Source organism: Dermacentor silvarum, chromosome 4, assembly GCF_013339745.2.
Source record: "Dermacentor silvarum isolate Dsil-2018 chromosome 4, BIME_Dsil_1.4, whole genome shotgun sequence".
NCBI lineage: Eukaryota > Metazoa > Arthropoda > Arachnida > Ixodida > Ixodidae > Dermacentor > Dermacentor silvarum.
This window is the reverse complement of record NC_051157.2, coordinates 197915309-197929279: the sequence shown is the minus strand read 5'-3', so window position 1 is coordinate 197929279 and position 13971 is coordinate 197915309. Positions and strand designations below refer to the sequence as shown.

Sequence of the window (13971 nt, the reverse complement as noted above, 5' to 3'; positions counted from 1 at the left end):
CGGGCTACTAGGTGTATTCATTCTTCATATTCGTACAATATCAGCATTTCATTGATGAAAGCCGAATCTGGCTTGGAAACGCTTTCTTTCCGTCGACAGGTTGACACCCTCTCTCTCTTCCGTTCATTTTTTTACAGCTCTCTAAATCACCCACCGTACATCACACCCCCTTCATACATATCTCATCGCACCGGTCATCCGCTTCAAGTTGCACGCGCACGTGCCCGGACCACTACTTTTCAAGCATCATTTTTTATTCGAGCATCAAGGGACTGGAACGGCCTTCCACACGCCATCGCAGCCATCACAAGCCCATCTGCCTTTACCGAAGCTGTTGTCACCCATATCTGAAAATGAACGCTTGTTTCTAATGTTTATTTTTTTTAACCACCCCTTATGTAATACACCTCCAATGGGGTTTTTAAGGTAATAAAGTGAAGTATAGGAGAAGGCAGGGAAGGAACAACGCGCGGGAACGCTATGCCAAGACAGGGGGAGAGAGTGTGTTCGTTGGCTGTGACGTTCCCCACCGTGGCATGGTAACAGGACAATAATAAACCGAGCTGAAAAACTAGTTCGGGAAAGCAGTCTTCTTAGACTGCGTTTTCCAACTTGCAGTGTATAACCATTGGCGATGGGGCCTGGTGAGAGGCTTTTTATAGGCTTTGTTCATGCCTATCTATTCATGCCTACCTATGCATACGCAAGATGCCAGTGTACGTGTTTAAAGAAAAAAAAAGTTTATTTTTACATGCCTTTCAAATTGAGCTACAAAGCAATGAAGAATCATCACGTTATCTTCGGTCGGCTATGTAGAACATGCAGCATCAATCCCGACGCACATATTTTTAAGGACAGTCGGGAAAATAAACCTGGTACTTTGTGTCATTGCAGAGGTAGCGGTACCACCAGTCGCAGCTTTCCTGTGGGTTCTTAATTTGGTCTTTCCACTTGTGATGTTCACAGTGCAATGTCGCTGTAGAAAGAGAGAACATAAATCACGTAGCTAATTACGTTGACATTGGTAACTTGAACCGCGAAAACACGTTTTTTTTTCCTTTTTGAAACCAGCGACAATTGATATCGTGCCGCTTTAAAGCGACAGCATTCTACTGTGCGGTAGCACGCTTCCGCGCTATGTAGATGAACGGTTCCCGTGTGACCGTTAAGGCCCGTTTATAGTCCGACGTTCACGGCGCGCGGGCCAGCGTCGTTTGCGGCCGGTCACGCTGCGCCAGCGTTTCGGCCTTAAGGGCAAGATATAGTCCGGCGTAACGCGCGCGCGCAGCCACGCCCGGCGCGGTTAAGCAACGCCGGTGAAAACTGCACAATCTACAGTCCGGCGTCACGGCGTAGCCGGCGTGCGCAGCTGCGTCCGGCGCGCTCAGCGCCGCCGGCGCGGAGATAGAACATGTTCTATTTCACGCGGATGCCGCTAGACCAGAACGCACTGCGCATTGTAGGGGCAGTGGGCAGAAAGCAAAATGGCGGCTTGCGGCGCTCGTAGTGAAAGCGCGGCTGTGGCTTTCTCAACGTCCGTGGACGATGACAACGCAAGTGAGGATGTATGCACATGTTACGCTTCCACTTTTGAAGTAGCCGACGCTCTAGCGCTAGGACTGCGATCTTCTCTGGCTGTCAGGACAAGTTAGCGCCATGCCGTGAAGGCAGTCAAACAGCACACGGAGCGAGACCTGTGTATAAGGTATTTTTTTGTGTTTGCGTATGTAAAAAATCACGATGTGCTTTCTTGTCGAACTTATGTTTATATTTTAATGCATGACTGGCTCCAAGACAATTATGCATGTTGGTTGCCTGAAATAAAAAGCGCGCAACTCGGACGGCGCGGGCACATTGTCAGAAAGTGAGAATGCGCATGCGCCATGGATCGCGCGGCCGTGAAGTTACGCTCCCACACACAGAGATGGCGCTAGCCTCGCGCGGCGAGCGCGTCGAACTGTAGAGGAGGCAAATTTCTTCCACAGGCTGGCGTGGCGGCGTAGCGTATCCGACTTCACCTGTCGCGGCTGGCACGCCGAAAACGCTGGACTATATCTTGGCCTTTATAGTCCGACGTAACGTGAGCGCGCGCGCGCGCGCGCGTACGCTACGTCACGTTGGCAAAAACGAACCCCTCTATAGTCGAGCGCACCATCGCCGCCAACGTAACCGACGGCTTCCGCGCGCCCGGCGCCGAATTGACTCCTGACCCATTCGCGCGTTGGTCGCTTCGCTACGCCGATCCACAATGCATTTCGCGCGAAGAAAGAAAGGTGCCCACGCCGCTTCGCCCCTGCTTCGCCGACGGTCGCAAACAGCCGTTCAAAGCAGCGCGCGGGCTTGGGATCGTTCTGCGCATGCTCCGAAGGTAACAGCTGACGTCGCGCGCGTTCAGATGGCGTTTCGGCTGGCGCAGCGCAACCGGCGTAGCGTGGCTGGCCGCGAACGACGCGGGCCCACGCGCCGATAACGTCGGACTATAAACGGGCCTTATAGACGATTTGCAGCAGCCGGTTTGTGCAACTGAAATCAGATGGCGCCACCGGAGCGCCGCGCGTGTCGGACATCTCTGGCCTTGGGCGCGCAAACGAAACTACCATTGCTCAGTCGCGAAAGCGTAGCCAGCGGCGTTTAACAAGCGCAGTTTGTCAAACGTCGAACAATATTCTGCTCCATGTGGAGATTAAGGGGAAAATGTGTGCTGTGGTCAGATGCAAAAACTGTGATGGCGACATCAAGCTGTGGAACACGTCGGTGTGAAATACACGCGCCACAGCTGCATCAAGACTGCCCGTGCCCGAGGCCGTTTTCCATGCGCGGATTTCCTCAAGGAAAGAAAAACAAGCTCACCCGACAATGCTGGATAGCGAACCTACAGAGAAAGAACTTCAATTAAGGCACATCGGCAAGAGTAAGTAGCAGATCATAGTACCGAATAAGCGAACGCGCTCGGCGTGCGGAATAGTGTATCAACTTCCCATCTTGCGCTTGCTGTACATTAAGGTCACCGTGCGGTGTTTCCGTGGCAGAACACAAGCATTAGCGATATCGTATTGGAACAGTCACCTGCTATCAGTGATGTTTATCCTTAAGCGAAATTACACGCCACGTGCGTATATGCGCCGGGATCGGTGCCAATTAAGGCGTACTAGTTGTCGCGGTGAGAACTCCTGCAAGAAAGATAGGAAAAGTGCTATCTGAATCACATTTTTAAATCGTTAAGCTTGAATTCCTGCCTGCGCGTCTGATTTTACATATGTTGGTTTCGCTGCTGTTTCGGATGCACGGTGTGATCAGAACGTAGACCTGGAGTTGTTTGTGGCCACAGGTGCGCGAAAGCTAGCTGTGTTGACGCTGTAGCACAAAATTATTGTTTTAAACAACGCTAGAAGCGTTGGTTGCGTGTTTATCGTATCGTTTATCGTAAATGTCAAGAGAAACCATGAAAATAAAAGTAAATAATTTCAAACTTACCAGTTTGACATTATTTGATTAGCTGCGTATTAAAGTAGTGGTAACTACAAATCAGCTGTTTCCTTCTGCCTTGTGTATTTTAGGTTTCCCCCAAAGCGCATGCTGAATATATATATTATTTACTTTAATTTTCATAGCCTCTTTTGACATCGCGAAATTGTGGCATTATTTGACACTATGAAATTATGACATTATTTGTGATTATGGAAAAGACATTGGCAGCACATTGCTTTTGCCTTTTTTGTCACATTTGTGGCAGTTTGCAATAAGAACTGCATGCGTTACCCATGTGCGTGCTTTTTATTTATGTGGACTCCTTTATTCTTACGTTCAAATAAAAGCAAACCATTGTAAATATTACATGAATCACCCTTTTTTTCAGGCATGTTCTATTCACTTTGTTGATGGGCGTCCAACCAAGGACTATCCCTACCCAACACTGCAGCTTGGAACACAGCTTTAGCAGCAGATGCCATCCTTGGATTGACACAAAGCTTTCCCAACATTGCCACTGTCAAAAAGGTTGATGCCCTCTGCAAACCCCTGTAGTCCAGTGCAGGCTTCCCATCTTGGTCGATTGCCTTGACCATGTAGTCGTAGACAACTGAAATAGGGGAGAAACATTTGTATGTACTGCGGGAATGAAAAAAAAATGGCAATGAAAGAAAGCTGATTTTTTATTTACTCCTCAAGACATCCGCAGATGTTTGAAATAACTAAAATAACACGATAGATACAGTCTGACATTAAACTGATCGTTTGGATTTATAAATTATAGTTCTGGAGTTTCAATAATTCATACATATTTGATTACTAAGCTGGTGTTGCTCTCCTATGAAGAGTTTGGAAAGTTCAAACTCTCAGAACTACGTGCATGGCGTCGACGCAGCACACAGATTTTCAAAATTATACGTGCATAAAAAATAAAGCGGCCTTTTTAGAGGGTTATTTCTTCGGATCTCTTTCTTTCTCGTTATACCTCGTTTTCTGTCACACTGAGCTAGAAGCTGCTTACGTCGGTCTCCGATCGAAATCGGACACTTCGATTACGATTTGCGGATCACGACCGACTGGATTCGGATCGAGGCTCAATTGCGATCGAACGTGCCCGTGTGACACGGGTTTTACTATGAAACAACACCCGTTCGGGGGCATTCAGTTAGTGGATCCAACAATCACAATCTGCCGCTCTGAAGTCAACTACGCGAAACTATTGCGTGCCCGCCGCACAGGTGAATTCTGCAGAGATCAGTGCACCAGTATCGAGGCAAACGCTTGCCTCAACGTATGTGGGAAGCTAAAATACCAGCGAGCGAGATGTCAACACACAAGCGGACACGGATTTTTCACTCGGCGCTCAAGCATACACATTCGAGGCCGTCAAGCAAAGCGCGAGAGGCTGGGCAACCACTTCAAACAGCTCAGATCGTAGCTTAAGTACACCACACTAACCACAAAAAGAAAAAGAACTAGCGAACTGACGTGAACGCCGCACAAGAAGCCTCCATGAGCTCGAATCGCTCGGCGCGAACGAGCGACGCGCATGCACGATGATCCAGCGCCAGATCGCTCCGGCGCGAGCACATACAACGTTAAAATGACAAACAATGGTTCACTTACATGATCGTTGAACCATGGGACAAAGCTTTGTGTCGTCGATCCAGCCGCTGTCCATCGGTGGACCCGAAACAACGCCGCTTGCCGCACCGTCGCCCACGACTATATACAGCAGTACGGCTCCTTCGCTGGCCTTCAACCCAAGGCCAGTCATGCCGGCGCAATGACGTGATCAAACATGGCCGCGCCCGTGCGCCGCTGCTGAAAACCGTCTATACTCCGACGCGCACGCCGTTGGCTGTTATCTTCGGAGCATGCGCAGAACGATCTCAAGCCCGCGCACCGCTTTAAACCATCGGCGAAGCGGCGTGGGCACCTTTATTTCTTCGCGCGAAATGCATTGTGGGTCGGCGCAGTCGACGCGACCAACGGGCGAATGGGTCAGGAGCACGGTGTAAGATATATACTCTTTAGGTGAGGACACTCGCCAGACTCGATCGACCAGATAAAGTAGCAAAGGCGCGCGCCGATCGGCCCGATGACGGCAGCGGATACCTATCGGCAGTACCACGCAACTTCAACACAGAAAGCTTTTTATTGGTTTAATCTCCCGTTGTTAAAGCAACCGGTGGTTCGCGGGAAATCCGAAATGTTTGAGTGACGCACGAAAGTAGGTCACCGGGGAGAGTGCATGCGCGCGTTCCTTGTTGGCGCACGCTCTCGCCTGCGTTCTAACTGAAGTTGCGTCGTTCCGCCGATAGGTATCCGCTGCCGTCACCGCCCCAATAGACGCGCGCCCTTGTTACTTTATCTGGTCGATCGCGTCTAGCAAGTAAGCCGAGAAGTGTCCCCACCTAAAGACTATATATCTTACACCGTGGTCAGGAGCCAATTCGGCGCCGGGCACGTCGGGGCGCGCTGAAGCCGCCGGTTACGTTGGCTGCGCCAGTGTGCCCGACTATAGAGGGGGTCCTTTTCGCCAACGCGACGTAGCGTGCGCGCGCGCGCTCACGTTACGTCGGACTATAAACGGCCCTTGAGACTGAGTAGTCGGCGAAGTAAATTGAAGTTCCAGTAGTATCGCAGGGCCGCGATTTTGTAGCGATGCCTTATGACTTATTCTATACTAGTCTTATCATCCACCGCTCACGCCCGGCTGATCCCGTTGATAACGCGAGCGGACCGTCGCTCTGACCACTGACAAAGCGCGATAAGCGCGAGAAGGCATTATTACTGAAAAGGCATCACTACAAAATACCGGCCCAGTTTTGCTGCCTAGAACAGTGCAGCCAAAGCTATGGGGTCGCATCGCCCTTTTCTTAACAGGAATGCTCATAATCGTTTGTAGATATCTGTACATTACGTATCGTAGAAAAAAGTTATGCATGTTACCTTCCTTATTAAAACATTTTTATGATGTGAATGACTCGTTGCCTCATGGCACCCACTTCGCGATTGATGGGTGCACGTTTCGCCTCATTTCGAGCCTCTTCAAAGAAAAAAAAAGAGCAAAAATTGAGAGTTTCTTGTACGATGGTGGACTTCGAGCTAGGGTCACTATATACATGTTCTGTCCATTAGGCCTCAGCCGCATGCATACTTCCCTCGCGCCAACGCCAACTAGCGTTTCGAGCTGACTGCTGTGTGCATAACGTCACACGGTAATATTTATGCTTCAAAAGCGAGAGCACGTGCCCAAGCGCCAGTCGCGGAAAAATGTAATAGGTGAATAACTCTCAGCATACTAGGTATTTCGGCGTGGACTGTTTTCGTTTTCTTTGCACAACCACCTCCTAGTAAAGAAGAACTTTTGGATAGTCCATGCCAACTACCTTCTCGATGTGCCTTCAGCTCTGCGGCCAGAGGTTCTACATGCCCGTCGGGACGATCCCATCCCTGAGCAGCTTGGATTCTCCTGTACCCTTGGGATGATTCAGAAGTATTACTGGCCGCACCTGACCGCCAACGTCGTCCGTTATGTCAGAACGTGCGAAATTGTCAGTGACGCAAAGCACCACCAAGCAGTCGAACGGAATTGATACAACCAATCCAGCCTCCTTGCCGACCGTCCCAACAGATCGGAATGGACTTCCATGCACGTTTTCCGACTTCAACATCCGGAAATAAGTAAATCGTCGTGGCGACGGACTACCTTACGCTCTTCGCAGAAACCAAAGCCCTAGCTGTCGAAAGGTAGTGCAGCCGAAGTAGCGCAAGTCTTCGACGAGAACATCCTGCTGCGACATGTTGCCCCAGAAGTCTATCACCGACACAGGAAGGACCTTTACAGCAGAGCTCGTCCAAGCAATGCTGTAATACAGCCAGACAAGTCACCGCAAGACAACCGCCTACCATCCCCAGACGAATGGCCTTATGGAGCGTCTGAATAAAATCTTTGCCGACATGTTGCGAGGTACGTCGGCATCGAGCACAAGACCTGAGATGCAGTCCTTCCGTACGTAAGCTATGCCTACAACACGGCACTGTAGGAAACAACGCAAATGACACCGTTCAAGCTGGTTTACGGAAGGAACCATGTGACGAAAATTTCGGCGTCGCCGCCTATCTCCAGTGTACCGAAGAAGCACAACTCACCCGCCTACGAATCAACAACTAGCAAACGACGGACAGCCGACACTACAATCTTCGACGACGCTACGTGGAATACCAGCTCGGTGACCATGGTTAGATTTCGACCCCAATACGCCCACGAGGGCTTAGTGAAATGTTTTTGAAACACTATTTCGGACCCCACAAGATCCTCGGACGTATTGGCGCCTGGACTGTGAGGTCGTACTGGACGGCATTACGGAAGCACAGCGGCGCCGCTCACGACCTGTCGTAGTACATGTTTCGCGCCTTAAGCCAGTTTGCCAGCGCTAACGAACTTTGGAACTTCAATTCTTTGTAGCTTTGTTATGTTTGTTTACTCTGTGTGCTCTTGTTTTTCGCTCTCGTGTTATGTTCGTAGCATCGGGAAGATGCTTTTTAAGAAGGGGGCATTGAAACGGGTATTCGTTTCTTTTAGCGGTGACACTTCACCGGCTAACAAATGTTAAAAGTTATCGCTCAGCTCAAGACACCCTTTTCTGTATCTGGAGATTCGCGAATTTTATCACTGGCTGTATTCATTTTTCGTTGTCACCGAACCTTGTGTAATCAGATTATATGCGCGACACGAATTGTTTAGTACTTTCAGGAAGGCACTTGGGCAGGCCTCTGAAACTCCGGTGATTTTTTTTTCCACGCGAATTACAGCACCATCCATGAGATGGATGTGAAAGCAAAATCGCTTTTCCTTTTTTTTTCTTGTCAACCCTCTCTCAACCTTGTCGTTTCTCTCTCGTCTTCAACTATCGGCGGCGCGGCCCGCGCTCGTCGTCGGCCGTGCTGATAATGGCCAAAACGGCAGCAATTTTTTTTCTGGCATTATGTGGTCAGTTTGCGGTTTTCGCCTTCCGCGCTAGCAGTGTGGTCCGTGTGGTACCGTACCGTTGCACGTTTGTCGGCTTTCCCCCGCAATGTCTCGCAACTGTCGCTGTTCGTGTGTGGTTCAATCGTGTGCGAACACATCAACACGAAGTGAGCCATGCGAAGTGAAATTCTAACACATCCTTAAAGGCAGCAGGTGAGCACTGTGCAGTTTACTTCCCGGTTTTTATATGTGATAGTAATTGCGCGCAGTCGTGCATGGCTGTCCGGTGGTGAGGCAGCAGCTAGCTGATTGGAAAATGCCGCAACGATGCAGTATATCGTTATGTCAACAAGCAGCGAACATAAAGCTCCTTATAAATATAGTACCACCTGTGCGTATCGCAAGGAACACGTGTGTAGGGGTGCTATGCAGGATGCGCCGAGTTTCTCGTTCGCACGAGTTTTACCCGAGTTTGCTCGATGGCAGTCAGTGAACGGAGATAGCAAGGAACGCGTGCAAAAACAGCAGGCAAAAAGAAATGTCGAGATAAAGCCGCGTATGACAACATGAGCGCACCCTGCGCGGCACAGTGCTTCTGCGCTTCACGACACAGAATATTGCGCAACAAAATGCGCCAGCGCCGCGTATTGTTATCAACGTATTATCGCAATTTAGCAATACCGTCATTGTCCACGTACGCAGAATTTGAGTGTGTTGTTCACTCCAATGTGCTTGCGGATTGCCTCTGCTACAGAGCCAACAGCGATCGCAGATGGATATCATAACGACAGCGCAGCAGTCGCAATTTGGCGGGTGAGGGCTATTGTGTGGAGTTAGGAAATTAGATTTTGAACGCAGGAAGGTGTTGGAACTGTTTAGTGTGCCGTGCTTGTGATGAAGAAATGCCATCACACTGGGTCTTGAAAAGCGAGCGTTTCTCGACGCTGACCGTGTTTGCGACACTGCGGCTCTTATACATCACCGATGACAGAGCAGCCATCTCAAACGACAGCTGCGATACGTTGTCGTTGGAAAACACTACGCACTGCTCAGGATCGTTGTCCACCACGGCGCATCGACGCCTTGCAAGCAGTTACAGTGGCGTGCCGATAATTATTTCCTATGCGCTACATCGCCACAATGCAAGCAATGAAACAGTGTTCTGGGGCCATGACAGCGCAAGAAGATATATGCATAAGCCAGTGAAAGTCGACGCTTTGTTTTTGATAGGGGTGCTCAGTACATCAGCGATAACAGTGCGTTTTGCGTGTTTTATTTCGGCGGTCAAGATTGTTGATGCCTCTCAGTTCCGCACCACGTGGCTGTTGCCGAAAAATAAGTTGGGCGTGGCCCAAACGTGGTGGGCGCGTGCACAAGTTACATGCCTCGCGTGGGGCATGGTTTTGATTGACAGGCGAACCCGTGCGAAACTCGTACAGAGGTCAACACTCATGCCTAGAACGACGGAACGTCGCGCTCGAGACTGCACGAGCGACATCTGCAGTTTGAAATAGGCCACATCTGAGCGTGCGCGGCGCCAATGATGCGCCGGCCTTGCATTTTTTGTCCTTGTTTATCGCCGCGGCTGCAACAACTGCTTTGGCCGTCAAAAGCGCTGTCACCGGTGTAGCGCAAGAACAAAAACAAACAAACAAGCAAGCAAACAAACAAACAAAAACGCAGCGAATCGTTCTCGGCGCCCAGTGCAAGCTATGCTTTAAGCTTATTCTTATTGACAATGTTATCACTGACAATGTTTGCTCACAAAACGCACAAGGAAATGCCTACGCTTACTACTCATGTATGTTGTTCTTACATTTGACAGCGTTCTTGTGGTACCTACATGTGATGATTTCAATAAATCTCATTAGTTCAGGATATCTAGGCAGCATTTTTCTGTATGTGCGATCGAAACCTACAATTACTAGCAATTAACGTTGGCGGGTTGACGACCAATCAACGATGAAAGTAGGTTTGTAAAATTCCCTCCTAACAGACGGCAGTGCACGCAATGCGTTATGCAAAATTCATGGCGCGATGCGCGAGGTATAGGTACGACGCAATGGCGGTATACCGCGAACTGAGAATAAGTCGATCTGCAGTATAGCGGGCGCCGAGCCGGGCGATTTCGCGCGTTTTTCTTTTTTGGCGGCGCAACACCATTGACAGGGCTTCTGCCGGCCAAAGCAGTTGTTGCAGCCGCGGCGATAAACAAGGAGAGAAAATGCAAGGCAGGCGCGTCATTGGCACCGCGCATGCTCAGATGTGGCGTATTTCAAACTGTAGATGTCGCTCGTGCAGTCCCAAGCACGACGCTCCGTTGTTCTAGACATGAGTGTTGACCTCTGTACTTCGCGAAACCCCCCTCGAGTTGAATTCGGGAACATGGCGGCGGCAGCAGCAGCCTGTGTCATCGCATCCAGAGGCCGCAAGCGTCAATATGACCGTCTGGACCCGTTCACCTACATGACCGACGTAGAGTTTCAGTGTAATTTTTGCCTTTCCAAAACGTCAGTGCGCTGACTGTGTGACGAGTTAGGCGAAGGCCCTCGTCTTCGCCTATGCTTTCCGAGCACAGACTGGTGTGACTAGGAAAAGTTCGTGCGATCGCTTCGGCTCTCTCCGGCTTCAAGCGCTTTTCGTCTACCGCGCCCCAACCCCAGGCCAGGTCCGGCGGCGTCATCAGAGTACTGGGGCACCTGCGAGCACCTGGGGTTCAACCCGGACCAACCAACCTGCGAAGGCGAAGTGGTCACATTATATAGGAAGACTCAGAATGGACGCCGGGCTGCCTTACGGTGGAACAGGTGCTGAAAGCAGCTTTCGCAGTTACACGGTACTGCTGCACTGCACGGGCAGAGAGGGGAAGGAAGTTACTTCGCCAACACGGACCGCCTCGGCCGTCCGAACGACCACCTCTCCAGGCGGCAAATGATTTGGCTCACGTACTGCATGAGCAAAAGCATAGGCATATGGCTGTTGAAGGAAATGACCGGCGACTTGTTTCCTTTATCGGAGCCCGTCATCGCCGACTGGAGGAACTACACCCGTGAGGTCGCGAGGGACGACCTGCTGGCGCGACCTCCACTCAGTGACCCCGGGGAAGATCGCGCAAATTGACGAGTGCCTTCTTCGCGGCGAGCAAAAGTACAATGGAGGCCGCCTAATGACGGGCGACAACGTTCCACCGAGCCGCCAAAATTACGGTGGTGTTAAAGATGGTGGCCCATGGGTCTTCGGCATGTTCTGCGCGACCAAAGAGTTGCTGCGACTTTTCAAGGTCGACCGACGAAAGGCGGCGACACTAGGCGCCATTATTGCCGCCAATGTTCAACCGGGGACCATTATTATTGACGAATTGCCCGCATACAACTGTATCCCAAATTTAGTGGATGCTAATGGGGCTATGCATCAATCTGCATTAGGAGACAGTCAACCACAGCGTGAACATTGCGAACCCCATCACGGGCGTTCACACGCAAAAAATTGAACGTTATTGTAAAATAAAAAGTGAAGCGCCACCTCGTCAGTGGAGGGTACAGGGCAACTGCACCGATGCTGGAGTCCCACCTTGGATAGATGGGGTGGCCGCCAACAGCCACGAGCGTTGCAAAGACCCTTTCTTGCGTTTGTTGGAAGCCACGGATCGTTCGGGCTACCCAGAATAAAGATTCTTTCTTTTCTGCGGTTGTTAGAAGCCATCGCTCGCGCTATCCAGTATGAAGGTGCATCATAAAGTTAAAAAAAAATAAAGCGTATTTTTCTGGCCCTTCTATGAGTGCTTCCCGGCATTCCTGAGTGCTTACACGGTAAGCTCGAGGCAAACCGCTTCTGCGCTAGCCGACGCTCACTTCGTCTCGCAGCCTTACTTTGGCGCGAGCAACTAGCGATCTGATTAAAGCCTAGTGTGAAAACCAGGCGCACACCAATCTGTGCTCGGAAATGGGAGCGCAAGCACGTAGCGAGCCTTACCAATTCAATCCAGAGGAAAGAGGAGGAGCAACGGGCGATCTGTTGAAAGCCCAGTGCGAAAGCCAAGCGCACACCATGTGCTCGGAAATGCTAGCGCAAGCACGTAGCCAGCCGCGCCAATCCAATCCAGGGGAAAAAAAAAGAGGACGAGCGTCCCCTCGTGGTATAACACGAAACGTATTAAACTACGAATTAGTCTAATACACATTCAGTGTACACCTTGTAATCCTTAAAATACTTATAACCCACGTTAATGTGACTAATATTATTGTACTGAATGCATTTATTTCCTAACTTGCTTCTGCCTGTAATGCACTCAGTGGAACGACAAGCAAGTGAAAGAAGGCACGACCATGCACCGTCCGTATCATCACGTGAGCCCCAGTTTGTCGACCGCCCATATGGCAACGCCCAAGGGATGATAGCCACCCAGAGGGAATCTAGATAAACCAATAAAACTGGAGGCGTGCCGACGGACAAACTTTGTCTTGTTACCATTAGTTCTTTTATCTTGCGGCGTCGCCAGAGCTCGTGAAGATTCCGAGTTTCGCCAAAATCGGCGCATCCTGCATAGCACCCTAGGTGTGCGCTTTGCACTGATTTCTAGCGAATTGGTCGCCATCGTTTAAAAATGAGTTTCCGAGAATTAAGGTTGACATATCACAACTAGTACTCTGCCGCGACGCGAAACGAGCTGAGTTTGGTATGTTCCAACTGCGACGTTATAATTTATGATCTTCACTGTTCTTCAGGATGAAAGCGTTTTTAACCTACGCTGGAAGGATAGACCTAATGGGTTTGCCCAAAGACAAGGTCAACAACCGCAGAATATGCTCGGCGCACTTCACGGAGATGCATTTTATGGACCGAGCGAGAAGCAGGCCCTGAGAAGCTATTCTGAGCATAGGCCATTAGAGCAATTGCAATAAATGTTTTTTACATGTGCGTGCATGAAACACCATCCGCGTTTTGTTCCATACTATAGTGTGTTGCACTGTCTGCTGCAATTCTGGTTTTCGCAAGCGAACACAATAAAGTGAGTTCAAAGAACTGTTGTGTTGTAAGTGGAACTATTTTTATTGGGATAGCAATTATATGGACACTTCAACCGGATTTCTGCCGTCGCCGTCGCCGTGAGGTTCCCTATAGATAAAATCTTCGCCGCGCGCCGTATGCCCGAGCGGAAGCGTGCGGGGACGCGCGCTATCACGGAGAGCGAACGCACTCAATCACCCACGCGCAAGCAAGGAAGCGGGAAGCCAGCGCCGGAGGGAGCGCAGGGGGGGGGGGGGGGGGTGCGCACTTCTACTCTGCCAACAACCGCGCTCGTCGCTCGCTCGCCCGCGCAGTCTCTTATCTCCACACGGCTCCGACCTTTATGCGCCATGCCACGGGCGCTCGATGAAACGCACGAGGTGCGGCCCGCCACGTCGCGCGGCGCAGTATGGGCGGAGCTGTGAAGCGACAGTTGACATTTGCCGCCGCTTTTTTAGGGGTGGCGCTACTACTGCGGGACTGCTCTCCCTCCGGGAAGGCGCCGCGGGAGAGATTTC

The 13971-nt window shown here is 50.5% G+C and overlaps 1 protein-coding gene across 1 annotated transcript in view; it reads right to left on the bottom strand.

Annotated features, from left to right (window-relative positions):
- Nucleotides 1-756: 756 nt before the first annotated feature.
- The window catches only part of LOC119448476 (uncharacterized), a 51459-nt gene continuing 38244 nt past the window's right edge, over nucleotides 757-13971 (bottom strand). Inside the window, exon 5 of the mRNA XM_049666312.1 lies at nucleotides 757-976. Within this exon, the coding sequence (XP_049522269.1) occupies nucleotides 849-976 (128 nt within the window). The 3' untranslated portion in view covers nucleotides 757-848. The remainder of the gene's footprint in view (nucleotides 977-13971) is intronic.